Source organism: Hippoglossus stenolepis, chromosome 5 (assembly GCF_022539355.2).
Source record: "Hippoglossus stenolepis isolate QCI-W04-F060 chromosome 5, HSTE1.2, whole genome shotgun sequence".
Classification (NCBI taxonomy): Eukaryota; Metazoa; Chordata; class Actinopteri; order Pleuronectiformes; family Pleuronectidae; genus Hippoglossus; species Hippoglossus stenolepis.
In genome coordinates this window covers 23,195,858-23,218,774 of record NC_061487.1, presented here as the reverse complement: position 1 = coordinate 23,218,774, position 22,917 = coordinate 23,195,858, and the positions used below count along the sequence as shown (strand labels likewise).

At 41.3% G+C, this 22,917-nt stretch overlaps 2 protein-coding genes across 2 annotated transcripts; one reads left to right on the top strand and one right to left on the bottom strand.

The window, feature by feature from the left end:
- The first annotated feature begins 916 nt into the window (after nt 1-916).
- slc23a4 (solute carrier family 23 member 4) lies at nt 917-10,880 on the top strand. Its single transcript, XM_035157768.2, has 12 exons — nt 917-1,167; nt 2,794-2,928; nt 3,394-3,551; nt 5,044-5,203; nt 6,563-6,744; nt 7,184-7,304; nt 7,621-7,777; nt 7,879-8,132; nt 8,289-8,453; nt 8,533-8,641; nt 9,134-9,229; nt 10,050-10,880. Exons 1-12 carry the CDS (start codon nt 1,120-1,122, stop codon nt 10,304-10,306), a joined length of 1,842 nt encoding a protein of 613 aa, XP_035013659.2. The 5' UTR covers nt 917-1,119; the 3' UTR covers nt 10,307-10,880.
- Nucleotides 9,857-13,896, bottom strand: LOC118110137 (protein FAM180A). Its single transcript, XM_035157769.2, has 3 exons — nt 13,677-13,896; nt 11,339-11,436; nt 9,857-11,238 (listed from the first exon to the last, which is right to left on the bottom strand). The coding sequence occupies exons 1-3, from the start codon at nt 13,828-13,830 to the stop codon at nt 10,909-10,911; spliced, it is 582 nt and encodes a 193-aa protein (XP_035013660.1). The 5' UTR covers nt 13,831-13,896; the 3' UTR covers nt 9,857-10,908.
- Nucleotides 13,897-22,917: the final 9,021 nt, after the last annotated feature.

Below are 22,917 nucleotides of genomic sequence, written 5' to 3'. Positions count from 1 at the left end.
GTTGCTTGATTGGTTGGTCAGTCAGTTATTAGGTCAGTCGAATGGTTGGTTGGTTGATTAGATGGTTGGTTGCTTGCTTGGTTGGTTGGTCAGTAAGTCAGACAGTCAATGGTTGGTTGGTCGTTAGATGCGATTAGTTAAAGTTGATGCGACTGTCCCTTAAAATAAGTTAAGGTGTTGCTTTTGCTTCCTCTTGGTATCATGCAGCTGCCAGTTCACGACCTGGTTCTTGAATTTGGAATAAGGAGAGATGCAGATTATCAATCCTGTGACAGAGGATGTGAAAAACAAACCCAGATTCGGATGCCAACAGTGTGTGACTCTGAATGTCCTCTGCTGCACTAGGAATACAGTTTCAGGGCTTCTTAATGAAGTAGATGGGGGCTGCTATCAAACTCTTAATTTAGAGTAATAATCCAATTTAATCTAATATCATTTTGCAGAAAGAAGAGCTTTTACGGTAAATTAGGAAATGAAGTTAACATTTACTGAACATTAACCCGACGTCAATGAGTGCTTTGTGCCATGTGACAGTTTGCCAACGTGATAGTCGTGGTAGTGTCTCCTCGCAAAACAAATATTTGGTGTTAAAGTTAGAAGGGAAGCAGTTGAGCTCGGACTTAAGGCTGTTTGGTAACTTGCCTCGACGGTGGAGGAAACAACAAACACAGGAAAACAGTAAGTACTGTCTTGAAGGGTTCTCGCTCACTGAACAACACTTTCAGTGATTTATAATTTTTTTTTAAGGTTTTCTTCTTCAGGCGTCTGAAAGGATTCTAGCATCAAGATTCAAATCTATGTGTTTGAGGGCGAAAGATAAAAAAAAGGAAGGAAAGGAATTTCCCCTGCCTGCTGGATGTTGGTTGGTCAGCTGCTGCTTCTGTCGTAACTTGGTTCACGTGAGCTGCTGGTGGGACTCAATTAACAAGCACGGCAGTCTCATGTCTGAACTTGGCTCCTTTCTGACTGTGCACTCCCCACCGTCCTCCTGCATCCCAGCTCTCTCCCCTCTCTCCGTCAGGCTCATGTTCATGTCCACTCCCCTCTGACTGGTTGTTTTCACTTTTCTGTGTTGTTTTCCTGCCCAGACGACATCCGAGGCTGTAGGCTGACGCTGACATGGCTCCCAAAAAGGACAGTAATGGTCTTGACAACTATGCATTTGCAGTGAGTATAACTTTTATTTAATTATTGTAAAATGTAAAACACTGTTTTATTGTTTTATCCACTTTAGTTGATCATCACATTCCAGCATTATTATCATATAAAAATACAGTGATATACTTTTAAATTGTGTGAATGTGAAAAAAGCTGTAAATCTATGACTTAGTGAATTGTCTCTCCTCTCGTCCCTGAAATGGATAAAACATAGATTTGGATTTTTGTTAAATCTTTATGTAACACATCAGATAATACTGTAAATGTTATACTAGTTAATAATTGACAGCACATAGATGATCGAGCAGAGTATCGTCATGGATACGTGTGTACATTCCAGCTCCTCCACGCTGAAAATCCGCCTGTTCAGTCGGAGAAACGTAAGAAGAAAAAGTCTTTCTTTGTTGTGGTTTGGTACTTTGAAGAATAAACTGAAATAATCTTCAGGACTTCAAATCATTAACTTTTATGGAAAGAATTTGTTGTTTTCAGACCTGACAGGAAACACGTAATCCTACTATTGAAAATTAGTGAACTCATGTGACCGTGGCTTTTTGGTCACAGACCTAGTCTTGTGCAATCATTAATCTTCTTGTACGGCTGCTGGAGTGTCATGAGCTCACAGGCATTTGATCCCACTGCCTCACTATAATGAGCAAATGCTTAAAGGGGACATAGCATGCCCATTTTACCACAAGTTGATATGGTTCCTTGGGGTCTTAATGAAATGTCTGTAACATACTTTGGTCAAAATACCACAAGGATCATATAAAACAGCACCCTTTTTACCCTGTATAAAACAGCCCTCCACAGAGCGACCTGTTTTGAGTGCCTGTTCCTTTAAATGCTAATGAGCCAGCTCCCCCCTCCCCCCTCTCCCCCCATGATTTTAAACGATATAAATTACATATTTTATATGATATAAATTATCAAATATGCATCCCATACTTTGTATTCCCCTTGTTGTCCTGGAGTTTTAATTTTCCCAATCACATAATTAATCGTCCCCTCTGCCCATCCACTACAAGCACACAAGCAGACAGACAGAGAGAGAAAGAGAGGTGGGGGCTATGAAGACATCATTTACCCCCGAACCCCGACATTCAACGGGTACAACAACAAGCGGAGAAAGCAGAATCGCGGGCTGACCTTATATATACAGTCTATGGGGCTGACCAGCGGAGAAATGCTCGTCCCGTGTGAACAGCCAGGCGGCTGCGTGCTTGGGAACGGCGCTGCGCTGCCTCGCAGCCTCGCTGCCTCCGGTGTAAACCCGGAAGTAACGAGTGTGGGGGGACGGGGGGTGGGTGGGCCAAGACCATGTAGGGAGACTTCCAGTTCCTTGTTACGAAACAATACCCAGGAAGCGCAATCGAGTCACTCAAGCATGACGTTTCTGACTTAGAGGAACTATAACAAAACGCCCAGAGTTTTTGGGTTGGTAGACATGCCAGATACCCACATTAACCTGTAGAAGCACTAACAAAGTGGAATTTGCATGCTATGTCCCCTTTAAACTCTGTAGTAGTTTTTTCTGGTGGGAGATTTGACCCATTTCCCAAAACAACAGAATCCCACAATGCAAAACCCACGTGCCATCATTTCACATGCATGTTTCTGTCTGATCAACTGCAGCTTGAAGGACGCTCTCGTGATCTGCCCGACGCGAAAAGTGAAGATGACCTGGCCTCCTCCCAGGATGGAGATAAGCTAGCGTACTGTGTGACAGATGTACCTCCGTGGTACTTGTGCATCGTTCTAGGGATCCAGGTATGTCTGAAAGTCCCGTCCTGATCAGGAGCCATGGATGTGACACTGCCTCTGACGTTATATAACAGAGCGTGCAATGCAAACATGAGAGCTTCGGTCTGATGTTTCCTTCACAGTTCTTTTTTTTCTTCTTTTCATGTGTTTCTGATTGTGAAAATTTGACTCACATGCAGATGAGTCAGCAGCAAGTTTGTTGTCTTTGTTTAGCCGCTCTGACTTTCTGAGTTACAGTGTATTTGCACATTTTAATTTCCTTTTCTATTTTAAATGTATTTCATAGGGTTTACACTTACTGCCCTTACACAGTTATGTCCATCTTACAATAACTTAAAGATCAGTATGTGTTATTTATCTGTCTGTTCATGCAAATCATCCCCTAAAAGCAAATCAATTGTTATGGTAAGTTTTTCCCTTTGTGCATCATCCGTTAAATAAATGTATCTCTGGTGATTTTCCCTCTACCAGCATTGCTTGACTGCATTCGGAGGTATCATCGCCATCCCGTTGATCCTTTCTCAGGGCTTGTGCCTGCAGCATGACGGCCTCACCCAAAGCCACCTCATCAGCACCATCTTCTTCGTGTCTGGAGTTTGCACTCTGCTGCAGGTCACCTTCGGCATTAGGTGAGGAAGCAGAAAGGAGGAAGTGGTTAATGAGTTGCTTGTGGGACGCTGAGGTGATGAAGTTGGTAGGATGGTCGTAGTGAGTGGTTTCTCCGTCTAAGATTAATTCACTTTAATTCGCTGGCTAAGCTTTTTTCGTGCCGTGCAGGGGTTTGTGCTTCAACAGAGAAATTCAGCATTAAAGCAGGAGGCATTAAAGTGGAATTAACGAGAAGAACAAAACAACCTCTCAGATTTGCTTCTAAATCTCTTTTGAACTGTTTCGCATTAAAGATGAACAGGAGAATATTTTTAGTGGGCACAGCTTTGAATATAAGGATATGAGGGATTATTAAGAGATTATAAAGATGCTTCCAAACATCAAGGTATTTTGAGCGTTGATTGGGCCACAATGGCTCCAACCAATGACTGTATATAAAGATGGACAACATGAGTGCTCCAAAAAAGTGAAGCACCGGGGTAGCTGGCTGTAGTTTATGTCATAAACCTCGCCTCCTCCATGTTAGTAGATGGGACAAATTAAAGAACATGATAAGTACACGACAAATTAGTTTTCCCCAAAGATACTTTGTGTCATCTTGGTTCTTTCTTATCATGCTTATGATTGTTTTTATGATTTTCACGACATTACAATTGACAGATGAGACTGATTTGCGATTGGTCGAGCAGATGCATCAGCAGGACCCTGACTCCACATCAGATTCTGGTTCCACATGACGTCATTAGCACAAGATGGCTGCTCTTGAAGCAGGGATATTTTGGCTTTATTTTTTCATGGTGTAGACATGTTGTCCATCTTTATATACTGTTATTGGCCTCATCAGTGTTTTTACTCTACCCTACTTTGGAACTGCATCTTAATGTCACAGCATGATAACAATATGTAATGCAGAAAAAGTCTTTTGTAAAATGCCTAAACAGAAACTCTCCATAAGTCTCACAGTGTGTTAAATAATAAACAACCTACACAAAAATTTGCACACAGATAAAGGTACACAGGAGAATTGACATGATCTAGATGTTTTTGTTTTTCGATAACTACAAAACTAAACCATGTTTTGGAGCTCTGAACCCGCACTAAGTGTGTGCAGACTCGGGCCTGGCTGAATATCGGTGTCACAGCAGGATTAGGGAAAGAATTTCCATCTTATTATGTTTGGAATCTTGTTCTAGCTTAATCCAAATTCCACTGCACCACTGACACTTTCTTGTTTCTCTCCAAATAACTGGAGGTCAGCTGTAAGAGAAAACAGTTGGTTTGTTTAATGTTCCAGAGAAACTAAAAGAAAACAACACTAATTATTTGTGTCCCTTTGGATGAAAACACTGCACATATCCTTTAAAAGAGATTTTCTAGCTATGTGTATTTATTAGTTTAACATCCTGTCTGATTGTGAGGGATGGCTGTTGCACTTGTCATTGTAAATCAGGAAATTCTGCCTCTGCTACAGGTTGATGTGAATTGATGAAGCTTTACCATCTCTATTTCCAGGCTGCCCATCCTTCAAGGTGGCACGTTCACCTTGTTGGCCCCCTCCATGGCAATGCTGTCCATGCCGGAGTGGCAATGCCCCGCTTGGACCCAAAATGCGAGCCTGGTCAACTCCACCTCCCCGGAGTTTACAGAAGTGTGGCAGAGTCGGATGAGAGCAGTATGTAAAACCCATGATTCTTTGTTTCTAAACCTATTTTGTTCACTAAAGAAAGGTTATTAACCACTTTTGACCCTAAAAAGCCTGGAAATCTAAACAACATCACCATGTCTGACTGTTCTTAATCCACCTTGACCATATCTACAAAGATAAGGTTAAACGCATCAAATGTAGAGATCATCGCTACACCCTGACCTGTAGTCACATTTTGTCTGCTGATCTCACGTGGCTGTCCAAATTTGACTAGAGGAGGTTTTGGGATTTTGGATGTGTGCCCAACAAACTGTATGGACACGTTAAATAAACACGGAAAAACACTTTTACACTGGAAGATAATACATTTTAGTGTTATCTGTGACTGTTCTTATGATGAGGACAACGGCCTCATCCGCCTTCCGATGCTCCACTTATAGAGGTCGTAGCCTACAATAGTTACAAAAGATGATGACAACAATCTTACGATAGGTCATAGCCTAGGATACCGGCAAGTGACCATTGACGTTGTTCAAGCTGGAGGACTTGTTGTCGTACTTTACCAAACAACTGTTTGCGAATAATCAGAACTACTTAATGAAAGTAGCCTGTGCGACATTAGCAGCTGATGTGTTGGTCGACTCTGCTGGTTAGTTCACCTGCTAATCTTGCATCAGCATTATTATTAGCTGCATGTTCATTATTGTTGGCGTCATCAAGTTGGTTCAATCTGCACAGACTGGGTTTCAGAGGTTTTCGGCTTGAAGGGGCCATTTCTACCTTTCTCTGCGACTGTGTTTTATCATAATAAGACTTTAAAAACATGATTTTTTTTCCTCCACAATCAACTGATGAGTGGAACAAATTACAAATGCTCATTCTTTAGACCTTTCGGATGAAAAGAAGCAAACATTGTTCAACAATGTACGCTTACTTCATGCTAACATTTTAACATTAGCCACGCAAACCTAGTGTTGTTGTTGTGGTCGGTCATGCTAGTTGAATTATCTGTGTTGGAGTTGGACACCAGGCTTTATTTGTCCTACAATAATCTGATCTTGAAACAAATTGATGCTTCTTTGTCTGTGGTGGAAAATCACGTATTGCTCTGGTGTGAGAAACTTAACTATAGCTTCTTAAGCAGACCTACGAACACACAGTTGCAACAAGAAGGGCACTAAGTCAAGAAGATACCCCCAACAGTCCTCGTAAATCTAATCAAGCTGCAGCACATTACACGCACTCATGGAAGTTTCATGGAAATCCATTTGGTAGTTTGTGTGTAATCCTGCTGACAAACCAACCAACCAAGTTGTAATCAGCTAAATGTTTATGACAATGTGTTTTTTTCTAACATTTTGTCATCTTTCTTGTGTCTGTCTCCAGCTCCAGGGCTCCATCATGGTGGGCTCGCTGTTCCAGGTGTTTGTCGGTTTCTCCGGCCTCATCGGTCTCTTCATGCGCTTCATCGGGCCTCTCACCATCGCTCCGACCATCTCCCTCATCGGACTGTCTCTGTTTGACTCAGCCGGCACGAGCGCTGGCAACCACTGGGGCATCTCTGCCATGTGGGTAAAACTCACAGAGCTTGTAATGAGTGGGATTGTTGGTGCTCCAGCAGATATAATGCATAGAGATACAAATAAAAGTCTGACATTATAATCTTTATTATAACTTCTGAATTTATTAGTGAGTAATACAACTTTTTCCAGTTTTAGTCACATTAATAAAATACTTTTTTCTACTTGTGGAAAAAGGAGCTTGTGCCACTTTAATGCATTTTTCTTAACATAAACATGTTTTATAGGTCGTGTTAAATCTGTCTCCTCCCTTTCCTAGAGTAAAGCCAAGTTTTAAAAATACTAATAAACTACACAACGGTAAAATTTTAATCTCTTTGCACGGCAGGAAATCCTATTAAAACTCCTGAGAACCTGCTCGGCCACAGCTTCAGCTACACATGGTGCAGTCCTGTAATAACACTGAACTCTTCTCTCTCTCACACAGGACCACGGGACTGATCATCCTCTTCTCACAGTACCTCCGTCACGTACCTGTACCTTTTCCTACATACAGCAAGGATAAGAAGCTGCACACATCCCGTGTCTACGTCTTTCAGATTCTCCCTGTACGTATATCTACTCTTTCTTGTTTGCTAGTGATGCATTTAAAGGTTCAGTGTGTAAGATTTAGGTGAAAGGGACCTATTGGCAGAAAGTGAACATAAAATAATCCTAGTGATGTTTTCACTCATGTCTAAATCATCTAAATTGTACAGATTGTTGTTTTCTCTTGTTTGGAAGGGGAGGGTGAGGTGAGGGGTGTTCAGCTGCAACATGCAACTTCACCACTAGATGTCACTGAATCCTACACACTGAACCTTTAACTTCAAACCTCTTGACAAGATGATGAAAGTCATTTTCTTTCCCCCAACGTGTCCACAGGTTTTGCTTGGAATCACTTTGTCTTGGCTCATCTGTTATATTTTGACGAGCTACAATGTGCTACCTGCGGATCCGAACCTGTACGGTTATCTGGCTCGCACGGATCTGAAGGGAGATGTTCTGAGCCGAGCTCCCTGGTTCAGTTTTCCATACCCAGGTAAGACGTCGCAAAAAAACTCCTCGACTGACTTTTCAACAGTAAGGAAGAATAGATTAAAGGAATTACATGCTACACTTTGTGATTCTCTGTTCCTTTAGGTCAGTGGGGGGTGCCGACTGTGAGCATGGCAGGAGTTGTTGGCATCCTCGCTGGTGTGATTTCCTCCATGATAGAGTCTGTCGGGGACTACCATGCTTGTGCCAGGCTGTCTGGGGCTCCGCCTCCTCCCAAACACGCCATCAACAGGGGTATCGGCATCGAGGGAATAGGCTGTCTGCTGGCCGGGGCCTGGGGAACAGGAAACGGTACCACCTCATACAGCGAGAATGTTGGAGCCCTCGGTATTACAAAGGTATGTGAACCTCCATGTTGGCTGGAAGATATTTGTTACCATGACTACCAATTTTCCTCTTAAAATATATTGAATAAGAATGAATCTCTGAGCAAACACTGCAAAATATTATGTTTATGCAACTAGTTTTAACAGGTTTCTGTCTTGATTTTGCAGGTTGGCAGTCGCATGGTGATAGTGGCGAGTGGCGTGTTGATGGTCGCCATGGGTGTGTTTGGTAAAGTGGGCGCCATATTCAGCACTATTCCCTCCCCAGTGATCGGAGGAATGTTCATGGTTATGTTTGGGGTCATCTCTGCGGCAGGAGTGTCTAATCTGCAGGTACACACAACATCAGTCTTCATTAACTAAATATCACGTGACAGTGGCACTAAAACGTTCTTGTTTCTTCCTTTTCCAGTATGCAAATATGAATTCATCTCGAAACATCTTCATCTTCGGCTTCTCCATGTTCTCTGGCCTGGTCATTCCCAACTGGATACTGAAGAACCCCAGAACCATCGCTACAGGTGCATGAATAAAGTTTCATTATGTAATGTGATGGAAATCTTAGAATACACGAGGCTGGATTACCAAATTTGTCTTTGTGCATCTTAATAGGGGCTTTCTGCAGAAAGGATCAACACAGAGAGTCACAGGGATCTCAGAGTGTTGATGGAGATCAGTCAAATGCAAGGATCTTATATAGGAGAACTAAGGCTGTTATGTCGGCGCAGTTTGAGACAGGGAATAAGACACAGGAAACTGATTTGCATACGTTTCCTTTGAAGATAAAGCAGAAGTCCTTGGACAGTCAATAAGTAATAGAAAGGTCACAAATGTATTGGAAAGGCCAAACAGGTTTCAGTTCACAAACAGTTCAGGTCATAAAAGTCTCAGACAGGTATACAAAAAGTGACTTTTCAACCACACTAAGTTATTTTCCACTACAGTAATCAATATGTCTCCTGAAGCTATTTCTTGGAACAGATGTTTAAATGTTTGCATTGTGTTGTGTTCAGGTGTGGTGGAGCTAGACCAGGTGCTGCAGGTGCTTCTGACAACCAGCATGTTTGTGGGAGGCTTCTTTGGCTTCATTCTGGACAACACAATACCAGGTACTGAATCGTTACTGTATTCTTTTTATTTTCTACGTAATCTGTATCCTATCATCTTTAACATTTGATCATAAGAGCCAGTAACCACAATTCTGTGACGGACTTTAGAACATAGTACTCTTAACCAGAGATCCACCAGAGCATAAAACGGGTCACACGTTATTCCAGCGTTGATCATTATCTCCCATCAAGTGACTGAGTGTTGAGTTTGCCACGGTTAATTATTTTGTGTTGATTCGATTAAAAAATAGGGTCAAAGCCGTTCAAATGGGGATAAGGTTTACAAAAGTGAGCAGTGAGTCAGCAGATAGGCTTCCTCACTTGATCCTGACACAGCAACACTGGACTATAGAAAAATCCAAGTCCCTCTGCTATTCTTCTCAAAGCAACCATTTAGTACTTTGGTCTGTTATACTATTAATATTGTAATATTGCTAAAACGTAGAAGTTAGGGAGACTGACATCAAAAACTTTACTGAGGAAAATCACAGATGCATCAAAATACATTTATGTTATATACATTACTTAACCTGTAATAACACAACCTAATATTTTAGTTTTATTGAACTGAAACTTGAAAGTTTTTAATAACTAAGTGAGGCAAAAAGTAGAGTATTTGACTCTGAATTGTGCTGGAGAAGTATTTATTTTGCAGAGAGTGGAAATAATCAAGTAAAGTGCAAGCATTTGACATACTTTTCAAGTGTTAAATTCAAAACTAGATTTCCTCTCGGGTACTTGAAACCGAGTCACTACGTGATCTGATTCCTTGAGTAAACTGCACTTGAATGATTAAACACCTTTAACTCTTGTCCAACAGGATCTAATCATGAACGAGGCATCCTCGCCTGGAACAAGGCTCACGAGGACGACTCCAGCAACACGCTGGAGAGCGGAGAAGTCTACAACCTTCCCTTCGGCATCAGCTCCTACTTGTCGTCTTCGCCGTGGCTCCGGTACGTACCCTTCTGCCCTCCCGGCGAGAAATCTGGAGTGGTTACCAGGTCTCTGGAGCCCAAGCGGCTGCTGGAAGGACACCCGGAACCTGCACAGATCATTGTTGGAGTCGGCCTTTGAGTTTCCATCTCGCTCCAGCATGCCATTTTTTGGGGGGGTTTTTTTCCAAAAACAATACCAACAGAGGCAGCTCAATCTGGACCTAGTGTCCTCTGTCAAGGACGCTGTACTGCAACAACGTGGTGCAAAGTATTTTCGAGTATGACTTTTCGAGGTGACATTTGCGGATGACAGCTTGCATAAGAATGGCACAATAATGATGATTGTACAATTAGTTTCCTCTGCTCTCATCAGTCAGTCTTGTGATCGCCCCCTGGTGCTAGTCAACAAACGCTGAAAAGACATGTGAATGTAACTCATTACGACGTAATTCAACATACATGTAAAACCAATGTATAGTTTCATGTATATATATATATATCTAGTACCTCAAGTGTGAATCAACATTTGCTGTGACAGTCCACATTTTAATGATCTTTTCATTATCAGTCCATGCACTTTACTTCATTTTGGTGACACTTCCTCTCAGGCTCCTTTTAGCCGTCAGCATCCAGGTTTATGTCTCTTCACATAAACCAGAACAACCCACTGATCTTTTTTTCCTACATGCATATTAAAATATCAATATCACAGAGCCGTTGTGTCGCAGTACCTGTGTCCGTTCACTTTGTCCCCGTCAGATCCTGCTTGATGGCTTTGTACAGGCTGACGAAAGACTCTGCCCAGACGTCTCGCTGCTGTTCAGAGGTGGAATCGACCATCTGCTGGGTGATGTACACCAAGGTCAGCAAAGTGCGCTCGAAATCATCCTGGTGCAGGAGACCAGTGTGATCTGAAAGGCCGGAGACGAGCCTAAAAATGTCCGTCAGCCTCCTGGGGATGATCTCCTCACAGATGACCTCCAGGTTTTGTGTCTTGCGGAGGGAAGCCAGCTCAGCGTCTCTCACTGAAAACTCCCCGCTGGCCTGGAAGTGAATGCCAGTCAGTAGGATCTATGTGGAAAAACAGAGAGAGGAAATTGTTCTCACGGATCGTTCAATCTTGAGGTTTTGCTCCTGTTGATATTGATAATGTCTTTGTTGATAGATTCACCTCAAATAATAGATGGACATCCTCGGAGGAGTTGCAGAAAGTGGGGTTCACCACGTCTGCAGCCCCTCTTTTTGTTCGGCTGGCGGCTGGGAACAGTGCTGGTGGACACAGAATATGAGAAACGGAGAAAATTTACGTCAAACACTTTCCCTGCAGGTTGATCTCATGTTTTTCATCTTGTGATACACTGTGACGGACCCAACAGGCCTCTATAACTTGGATTGCCTGTGTCAAGGGAATAGCAAACTCAAAACTGATTATATGCAATGAAATGCAGGTTTCTCTGGTTCGCTCTGACCTTCTGGCACATGTGACACCCAGGTCCATCACCGACACATACTGCAGCTAGTCTGTGATATACACGCTGTACTCGTCAAACCCTGAGACCTCTGACCTCACAGACGACTTCTATCTGCAGGCGATGAGACATGACCCCCAACTTCAAAGTCGGCAGAGGAATCAAAGGGGAAGCAACACATGGACGTTACAGCAGGTTCCAAATGAGTTCAACATGCAGTGCATGGACTTAGAAACCCAGCCTCATTTTCACAGCATTCCTTAAAATCACAATTTAGAGACGGGCGTTAGTCACAGCAGAGCTTGTGCTGTCAAAGAAAGCTCAGAGTCAGAAGTCCCCTCCCCCTCGTTGGAGCACGAGGGAGAATCCGAGTAGACGTGACTCAAATACTGTGATGTCACATTGCATAAAAGGATAATGATTATACATAATAACTTGCTTACACAAGATAAATGTCAATATCATGTGCGCACAGGATAATTTACTAAAAATGTTCGTGTCTCTGACGACTTTAGATGAACACAGCCACCACGATGAATGAACTCAGCTAATCAACTTTTATTTACACCTTAGAATCTCATCCCATGGAATTCCTGCTGCTCTTTAAGCCACAAAAAGCAACTTACTTCTGTTTTAAAACATTAGCCAATGAATAACTATGGAGATATTAACGTGTTAATAAAAGTTATTATCAAGTTATTATCTCGTCACAAGATTAAAAAAAATAAGACTCCGTCATTTTCCTTTGGATCGGCTCAAAACTTATTTCACCCAATGAAATATATAAAGAGTTTAAGATGTATAATTAGTGTTAGCATAAAATGCATGTTGATATTTTGTGGTGCTACTAAAACCATATATTATGAAGATGACTATGAAGGTCACTGTGTATGTCGTGCATCTCGAAGGGGAAGATGTCTGTACCAAATTTCATGGCTAACTATTTAACAGTATTCAACACTTAACCACACGGGGGCACAAGAGGAAGAAGATCACCAAAGTCCGTAAGATTGATCCCTTGCGGAACATTAAACAGCAACAGAGGGTAAAAAAAGATGGACGCCATTGCCGCTCTTAAAAAGTGAAGCCAAAGCGTTTTGAGCGCCCCCTGGTGCTTGGCTGCTGACTAAATACAGGCTTTAACATGTGAATGGACATCTGATGTTCAGGAGCAGATACTTTGAGCCAGGCTGTAGTTTCACTGATGGTCCACGACCTGCTGATGTAAGTGTTTTTTTCTAAAAGGGTAAAACACTAATGAGGATTATGAGCTTTCTGTGCTTTGCTCTCACGGCACAACTCCACTTGCTCGGCGGCTCCAGTTCACAATAAGAGGTTATTATTTTGGGAATGTGGACATATTTAGTCATATCATCAGTAAACTGCACAAGGAATATGTTAACCAATATCAAAGGCATGAGTCAGGGCCACATGTGTACTGGACAGTGATGATTCCTGCTTTTCTTGGCAAAGTTTTCCTAAGTAGTCCTTGAATTTCATTATTTCAGACAGACTTTGCCCATAGCCAAACAGTTGTTGCACTGTCTCTGTCTAAAGTGTCTTCTGAGGTAGTGGTAGAACCAAAGACATTTGATTTGAAGGGTGGAGCTCCTCCATGTTTGGGAGTAGGAATGTTTTCATGTGGAATAAACACACTGAGTCATTCTACTGGCAAAAATACGATTACTGAATCCTTGTGTTCACTGAAGTTTCAAAAATAAACTAAAATATTAGGATCATTCTTTTTGCTGGTTTATTATTCCACTGCTGTGAATCAATGTTCAGCCAAGAATCATCCAATAACTATTCCATAAAAGCCTGTTGGATTTGGATTCAGTTAAATTTAATTTTTTTTAAACCTCTGACACAGAAGTAATGTTAGAAAATTCTCCCGTAGCTCAGACAAACGTATAAAAATAAGAACGCCACTAGATATTCTACTTGCTCTAATTGGACAAAAAGAAAATCATCACATGCAGCAACTGGACTCTTTGCATCTAATATAGACATGAACTAGATTAACACTGACCTCTGTATTACCTTTAGTGTGAGATTGCGTGACACCCACTCTGATGCAGCAGTAGAGAAAGCCCACGATGACCAGCCTCAGAGGAAACATGGCGTCCAGTGTCTCGGCTCCTGACTCCTGTGTCTCTGCCTTACAGCGCCCAGCGTGCGTTCCTTTACTGTGCATACCTGCAGCCTCACATTAGCGTCGCCGCGTTACTCCTTCTCCATCAATTCTGTTCTCTGTGTCCGTCTGTCTGCATGACTGTGTCCCCCGTCCACATCTGATCTCTCCCTCTCTCTCTCTCTCTCTCTCTGAAAACCAGCTGAAAGCATTTTAGTGCTGGTTCGGATGGTTCTCATCACTTTCAGTCATCTGCTCCAGTCTTCTGAACTCACCGTTCACCGGCTTCATGCTGATGACACCTCGTTGTCCTTCATCTTCATCACTATGCAGCATCTTTTTTTTTTCATTTTCTGATTCATCTTTTTCTCATCTTCTCTTTTAAAAGTCTTTATCTTTGTCATCTAACTTAATAACACTATATGCATGTAACCTTTAGCCAAAACTCTAAATCCACTGCTGATGTTCATGTTCCTCATCGGTGTTTTCAGTCATAACTTTTTAAAATTTGGATATATACTGTAATTTAGTCGCCTTCAGAAAAATATGTAAACTTGTACTTTGCGTATTATTAGACTCCTGCTCGAAAAGTGAAAGAGGGCAGTGTTCGTTTCCAGGAATATTTTGGCTTCATTGCTGGATATTGGGAGGAGGCGGAGATGTGTTGTTGTTTTATTTATATACAGTTCATCCCAGGTAACAGCTTGTGGTGTGAAAGATTTTCCATTTGTTGCTGTTGCCGACTTTTAAAATACTCTTTAAAAATAACCTCTAAGATTTGTCTTGGCTTCTCTTTCAGGGCTGTAGAACTGAAACTGTGAGAGACACAGTTCACTGTCCCTCTGGGAGCTGGGTTGACGCACCTATGAGTCCCTCAGTGGGTTGGACCACTTGTGATGAGTCAGGATTTGTTCACCGGTATGAAAGAGCTTTGTTTGTGCTCTTCACGAGGACAAATATGGAAAGTTCACACTCAGAGAACATAAAACCAGGCTACGTGCTGTTTGTAATTACACAATTCACGCTTGTGAAGTGCTGGACAGAAATCATGCGCAGGCCCCACAAAGAAAGACTTTGTTCACCACTTGGCACCATCACACCTTCTCCACTAGCCGGAGGACCAGTCCCCAGAAGTGCAACCACATAAAAACATTTTTTATTTGTTTTAAAACTAGTTATACAATTATTTATTCCATTTGGACACACACACACTGATGCCAACGTGTGAGCACAGCACACACGTACAGTTTCTAGATGTTATTTCCGTACGTCTGTCCCTCGGGGGGCGTTTCTGTGATGGTCAGAGGGAATCCAGACACTGGGAAGAGATCTGTGGCCTCTGCAAACCCCCAAATAATTTCCTTTTTCAAACCGGATAGGGTTTGTCTATTTCATTATCCAATTTTAATAAAAAGGACAAAGGACAAACACCTGGCCTGGGATAATCGGTCAGTCGCTGAGGCCCTGATGTATATAATGTTGGAGTTGAACTTGAGGTTATGGAAATGCAAGACAGGCGGACAGGACATGCCTGCAGACTGACAGCTGCATGTTACACAACAGAAAAAGTAAGTGGCCACAGACCTCTGTGTCTGACAGTGTCATTACATGTGGCTTCTTAAAGACGGCATTTTGAGCAAAGTAATAACATCAGTAACGTACAGTTTTTTCACCGATGAACCAAAATTGTGACGATTTAAGTTTCTAAATTCAGAATTTACTGTTATTTGCAGAGAAAATGAATATTTGTATGTAGGACAACAGCTGTGGAACAGCACCATAATATGCTAAAATATACCAGAGTAGCATATATCTCATTTAATCAGTACATTTTCACTTTATGTCTCGGCTCTATTTCATCATAGAGTGAAATATTGTATTGTGCATATTGCTCAGACAAACTTATGATCATCGTTTACAGCTGAACATTAAATTTAATTAGTTAAAATCCCATATTTTAAAATATACCCTATGATTTTATACCATTGCTTTTACTACTTAATACATAATAACAACTACTTTGTTAAAAAGGATTTCCTGCCGTTTTTATTAGGTTATCCAGTTGCTTCATGGGAAATGTAGGATCATGGCCATGCTAGGGAACAAATAATAAAATACTATGACATTACAATTTCAATACAGATCCTAAAATCTGTAATAATATTTGTAATAGCCCCGGTTCTCCACTAGATGGTAGCATTTATCCGCATTACTTTCCTTTAACTGTGAGCAGCCTCTGCCAAAATGTTCAGTTGGGTTTTTATACTTAATTATCGATAATATGATAACAGGGGAACTGTGTATGTAACGTGAATATAATATACATTTTATCTCTATTTGATTTCAGATCTGATGTAGATAAAAATGCCTACACGATGGTAAAGATCTACCTAATTCAGGAAAGCTGGGACTTTTGAATCTCGTCCTAAACACACACAATCTTGTATGAATTTCATTTTTCAAGACATCAGCATTTTCTCTGCTATAGCAGCCAGAAACTGGGGAGTTGCCACTTCACAGCCTGGTTGTGCTGCCGACATCCCAGCATGCTCACCGACCATCTGTCGTCACCGTGCAGTCGAACTGTACGCTGCTGTCTTCAGGCCAACCCCGCTTTATGATCCGTTTGAGCCGCCCTCTCCATTCGCAAGTGATACTAACTCAACATCTCTGACTTCTGGGACACGGATTCTCTGTAACACATCACAGAGTCAGACATGTCGAACCCGTTGTCCATCTGTTCTTCATAGACACAGAGCACAAGAGCACAAGAGCACAAGAACACAAGAGCACAAGAACACAAGAGCACAAGAGCACAAGAACACAAGAGCACAAGCATGACCATAATTAGTTGCGTGGGGAAGTTTGAAATCCCTGCAGACTACAGACAGAACGTGACTTTCTGAGACGGACTGCATCCAAATCACGACCTAAAATAGGAGTGTGGGAACAGAACAGACTTTGGATTCTGGACCGAACACAATTACAGCACTTTTGACAAATGACCCGTGTTTATACATGTTGGGTTTGAGTTGCAACGAGGATCCAGCTCTATCAGGAGCTGAAGACAGCGACTGTATTGTCTCAGACTGATGAGAATATATACGAATGCCACGGTGGTAAATTCTCTCTCTCTCCTGAGACACAAATGCTGTGTGAGCAAGAAAAGAAAAAGAAAATAGTTTATACTTTTCATTGTGTGGAAATAAAATACAGATGGTGAGAATCTGGTGTTAAATATACAAAGTATTTTCCTCTTTTTGAGTTCTATGGACATCTCGGGCTGAGAAATATATATTAATCTGCAATATTTTCAGTTCAGGTCCAACTCAAAAGGTCATTACTTTGAATTTCACATTCATTATGCATAAATTATTAATTGGAGTAGGAGTGTTATGTGCTGCGCTCATAATTAGTATATTCATTATATATTTACACCGCGCTGTTTACTGGATGATGTTATATCACAACTTTTCACTCTACTCTATACGACCATATCTGATTCACTGCAACTGTTTTGATCATCATCAAACAATTTCACCCAAGTGCAGTGGACAATTTCAACTTTTGTGCACTGCTGTAATTTTCTGTGTTATTGTTCTTTTGTTCCCATTTTGTTTAAATTGTATTCTATTACTTTAGCTGTATTTTCTCTGCACCTGGGCTGATCTAAAACCCAAATTTCCGCCATCGGAGATGAAGGTTGTTATTTTAAGTAAATTAAAGCGACACTATGCTACTTTATTTTTTTTTTAAATAGCAGCTTCTAAATTATTTTGATGGTTTAATGTCTTGAAAAATGTTTCCTGTTTGATTCCCACTCCTCACTTTGAACATTCTTGCTCTATGTAACTGAAGCATAGTCACAGATTCAATTGTCAGAATCAGGTCCAGCAAGTTGAAGAGTCAAGCTGAACTGTGGATCAGTTTAAAAGACTTAAGAAGTCATTAAAAAACGTTTATATTCAGCCAGGAAATCTTTTAAATATTAAGAATTCTGAAACGAGTTTGGTGGATTTGTTACAGGTTCAGGAAGCCGGGGATCATGGGTAATATCCACCGTTTGGTCGTGTTTCAGACATCGATAGACTTTGTTTATTCTCGACATGAAAACCACTTCATCGCTCACACACAGAGAACAAGAGAATTTATCACCATGTGTGGCTGCAGAGGGCGCTGTTGCTCAGTGAAAGCTGTGAAAGTGTTGCTTTAATTTAAAATTAATTTAAGTCATAAGGATAAAACAAAAAAACTTTTAGTCTTAGTTTTTACATTTCAATGCATGAAAATAATAATAGAAATATGATTTTAAATTGAAATAAAAATAACCCTTACCCATATGAATTAGATTTTTTCTGTATTCTGAAACTTACACACATTGCACAAGTTCTTCATATATTATTGTCGCTCTTAAGCTTCCTAGAGTTTACACAGAACAAGAAAAGGCAAATCCTTCATTATACAGTTTTGAGTTATTGCTTTTAGTTTCCCTCAGCCTGGTTATTCAAAGATTTCAATCTGGAGCGCCGCGCCTGCAGACAGAGACACAGACGGCCTCACATTCTGGGCCCTTCCTGCCTGAATCTTCCGCTTATCTCCGAGGACGACAGATGAGCCGTCTGCAGTGGCAGGGCCTCCAACGTGCCCCTCATCACTCACTTCTCCCACTTCTTTGTTTGCGTTTGTGTGTGTGTGTGTGCACGTTTATTAGAAAAGCTATACTCTGTGTCTGCAAATCCTCGTCCAAATCCACCGTAGTCACTTCTGGTAAATCCAAGGTCTTTCTGTTGCTTTCTTCACAGAACCCTCCTCCTCCTCCTCCTCCTCCTCCACGTTCCCTCTGCAGCTCTCTGTGCTGCTGCTGCTTCCTCTAATCCACCTTCACCTTGAAATGGACCATCTACAGGCAGGCGTCTTCCTGAAGGATCAGAGGGAGAATGTGTAGAGGAAAAAAATTTTTTTTTTCATTACTTACATCAGTTTACATGTTTCCTCTCTTCCATCTCTTTGAAGCAAGTTTGGTTCCACTTCTTTATCCTCGTTAAGCTGTGGTAACGTCTCAGTAATCAGGGCAGGTGACCGTGAGGCTCAGTTTCAGGCTGCAGGACCAAACTAAGAAGGCCATGTGCACGCAAAATCATTTGTAGTGTCTGTTATTTCAGGTAGTGCTAATTTGTCTGGTAAATCTGGTTGTAATTAGTTTTTTGATTCTATAAAAACAGGGGATATTTGAGCTTTATTTCAGTTCATCTTTATACACAGTCTGTGGTGTCGCACATCTGGCAAGACATTTTAAATCGTCTTTTAATGATCATAATGTTTTACTGCCTGCAAAATATTACACAGACAAAGAGGTTAACTTGCAAGTTGCATTGGATTGAAGTTTTCAACACTTTGCTTCTGCACACACGTTCCCAATCCATGTTTCAACATATTCTCTCCAAGCTGTACGGGGCTGACGTTGCCACCTTTATGTGGCTTTGGAGTCGATACCCTAATAGACCCAGATTTCATTGACATTACAATTAAGGCAATTGGCTTTTAATTTGAGCTCCTTCACAGGCTAATGGAGATTATATCAGCCCCCTTCAGCTGCTGTTGTCTGTTTCACAACATCTTCTCCCTCTCATCCACCTGAGTTCCTCAGTTCTTTCTCTTTTACTTTTTATTCAGTCTTTTCAGCCGTGCAACAGTTACATGACAATGTCGGCCTATAGGTGAGTTATCTCAACGACTGCAGGATGGATTGCAATGAAACTTTGTACAGATCTTCATGATCCTCAGAGGATTGTGCTTAAAGAGCCTTTGACGATCCTCCACTGATTGTTTTAGGGTCAAAAAGATACCAGCAGAATTAATCATATTCCCTCTTTGCCTCTAGGGGTAATTTGCACATGTTAGAACTTTATATCTGCTCATCAGCAGCATGTTAGCTTTGTCATTGTGAGCGTTAGCATGCGGACATCAGTGTTTAGCTCGAGCACAGACTCCAGGAGCCACCAGTGCTGCTGTGAACTCTCAGTCTCTCTGTGCCTGAACGTCTCTGTTTCTGGGCGACAGGTTCCGACCTTGAGCTTTTGAAAGAGAAGCCTGATTCTTATCGCTCTGATGGCTCTCTCTCTCTCCGCCACTCACTAAGACGTAAGATGTCAACTCGGTCGCACACTGTTTGATGCACACACAGGTTCTGTGCACAGAGACGGAACACAGAATAGTTTCAAGTCTGCAGATTTAGAAAATAGCTGTGCACTTGGCGTCTTGCCTGTTATGAATCAGACGAGCTGAGCTCAAACGGAATGAACCGGGACTCGAGTGTCTTTACAGTGAACAGGTTGAGCTGCGGCTGGTACGTGGAAGGAAGAGATACGGGTCAGTTGCAGGTGATTGATGGTGTCGCCTGCGGTGCTGTCACTGAGTAATTGACCTGAAGTCATCTGAGTTGTCTTTTATTGAATCAAGCATCTGTAATGAAATCATAGAGCCGGGCAGTGCTAAACGCAGGAGTCCGACTCTAATGCAGCAAGAGTGATGAGAGCGCTGCTGCTCATGTTTCACGTTCCCTGTCTGTGGGTTGGTGGTGGGACAGCACTGGAGGACACAGTGGTAGTAATATCAGTTTAATGATTCATATTCTGAATTCAGAAGAAGAAGCTGATATAGACATTTTTATGGCAGAAAATGGAGAGTATTTGCAGTTTATGTGCGAACAGAGTCATTATTTTAGATGTCAAGGTATCTGTGTTATATAATAAAAGTGGGCCGTTTTATTTATTTAGCTCTTTCATGTGTGTTTTCAAACACAAAGTACTTTTCAAGTGAAAAGAGAGAAGAGTATAAATTAAATCAGAGAATGAAACATACATGAATATCAAACAGCACTGAGCTCATACATCAACAAATGGATGTACAAGTAAATTGTACATAAAATAATGTAAAATAATATATATCAAACAGCGCTATGCATGTTATATTGTTATATATAAAATAAAATAAATGAAATAGTGTGAATATGTATATCTTACAAGATAAAAATAGGATAAAATGTGACTTCAAAGAAAATATGCTCCATTACAGCAGGAGAAATGAAAAGGAATTAGCAAGATACGGTGCAATTGCAAAGGATAATCTTTTCGTGAAGTGAATATACAAAGTGTATCTTTATGTAATTATATAACAGTTTACATTAATACAGAAATGATGGCATTATAATGGCAGTATTGACGACATATTGAATTTGAATGTATCATGGTAGCAGCGGCGTGAACTTTACTTTATCTCTATTTGTTCTTTGTACATTTTGTATAAAACAAACAGACTTGCAACTTTTCTATGACTAACAATAAAAAACTCCTGTGTTTGATGACTACACCGGTCTCATGACGGGAAGCCTTGTTTAGCTGGAATCAGATTTGTTAAGTCTCGGCCATAATTTTTCCATCACATGCAACAAAAACTTCAACCAAAACAACTTTTCTGTCTACGGGTGCGTCGGGTGGGTGGCTCACTCTTGCTGTGGTCCGACCACTAAGTGTGTCACGCACTAAAAGGGGGAGTTTATTGGTTCGGCTTGTAAGCAGGTATCAGGTTCTTTAGTCTACTTACTGAAAATGAGCGTGTTGAGTAATCCGATAAATTTCATAGCCTCAGGGAGCAAATCACTGCACAATGACTCCTCACTTTCATTTGTTTTCTCATGCAGCTATTCTCATCCACGTTACAGTAGATGCACGCAGAGAGCGTGATTTAGTGAGGCAGCAACACAGGTTTATAAGCAGTAACAGATGGACACTGTGGACAATGAGTCTACCAGCGGGTGCAAAGCCGAATGGTCAACAATGTGACTAATGGTTTGTCTGCTGGAGAAACAAGGATATGAGCAATACGCTGATCGTAAAAACAGGAAATATGACCTCTGGTTACATCACCTCTGCTGCACGGGAGCGCTGCTATAGCAACAGATCAATACTGGAACAGGGGAGAAGACTTCCACAGCAATTAATCAAACTAAGAGACGACATAAATATATTCATGAGGCATCAAATTGGGTTGAAATTAGGAGAAATTGCCGTTCTCACGCTAAGTGCACGTCCATTCATTCATTTTCTGGAGGTGTGTGAACAGGTTGCAAGATTCTTCTGCTATAAACGAGAGCAATTATTTACAATAAAATATAATTGAACCACATTTAAATTCACCAAATTACACAAACTAATAAATATCAGTTCCCAGAACATTCCCGACTTCTTCAATCAAGATCCATGAATTTCTCTCTGTGAGAAATCAAGAAAAATGTAAAAACTAAACGAAACAAAAAAACAAAATTCCTGGATCGACTGATTCATTCCTGAATCCTTCGTGGGTTCTTTCTTGACCGATACCACATCCTTCCACCAATATTACATAACCTCCTTATGTGAAAATGTGTTAGTTAACAGTGACTAACCCATGAGCTCCCCCCCACCTTCAAATATACATAAAACTTTATTTCTAAAAAGCAGTAATGTCTTTGTCTGGCTGCCTCATTAATCAGTTCCCTCAGCAAAGCGGTGGAATTTAAAGTGGATGGAATATTTTGGGGATAATGATTTCCAAATATAATGCAACATTAAATGAAGGCCAGATAGTCTAGGTTGACGTAATTATGAAGATTACATACTATTAGAATATGTATGATGAAGCCAATTATGTCTTTCTGTTCCAGCACAAAATGGATAATTAATGACTACGTGCAATGTCATTCTTATCGGTTTATTTCCTTTCGGCAGACGGGTGTAGGCCGTCGCTGTGCGGTGTCATTAAAGGATTCCTGCGTGTTGTTCTGGCTCTAACGGTATTTGTTTCGGTGAGCTCAATTAACATGGAGCGTGACATTTCCTCTCTGATTGTATCTGCACGGACATTACTGGGGCCTTTGCTGTGGTAGTGAAAGGTGATACGTGAGAGCAGCTGTTCGGGCTCCACGGCTCTTTTGGATCGTCTCCCAGCAGCTGATTAGAGTGTGTGTGGTACACGTGTGTGTGTGTGTGTGTGTCTGTGTGTGTGTACACATGTAGACGTTTGCACTTGCCTCATGAATCAGCCTCTCTGCTGCCGTACTTCTTATTACTTTACACTGTCCCATCAGATGCTGCTCCTGTTTGATTAAAGAGG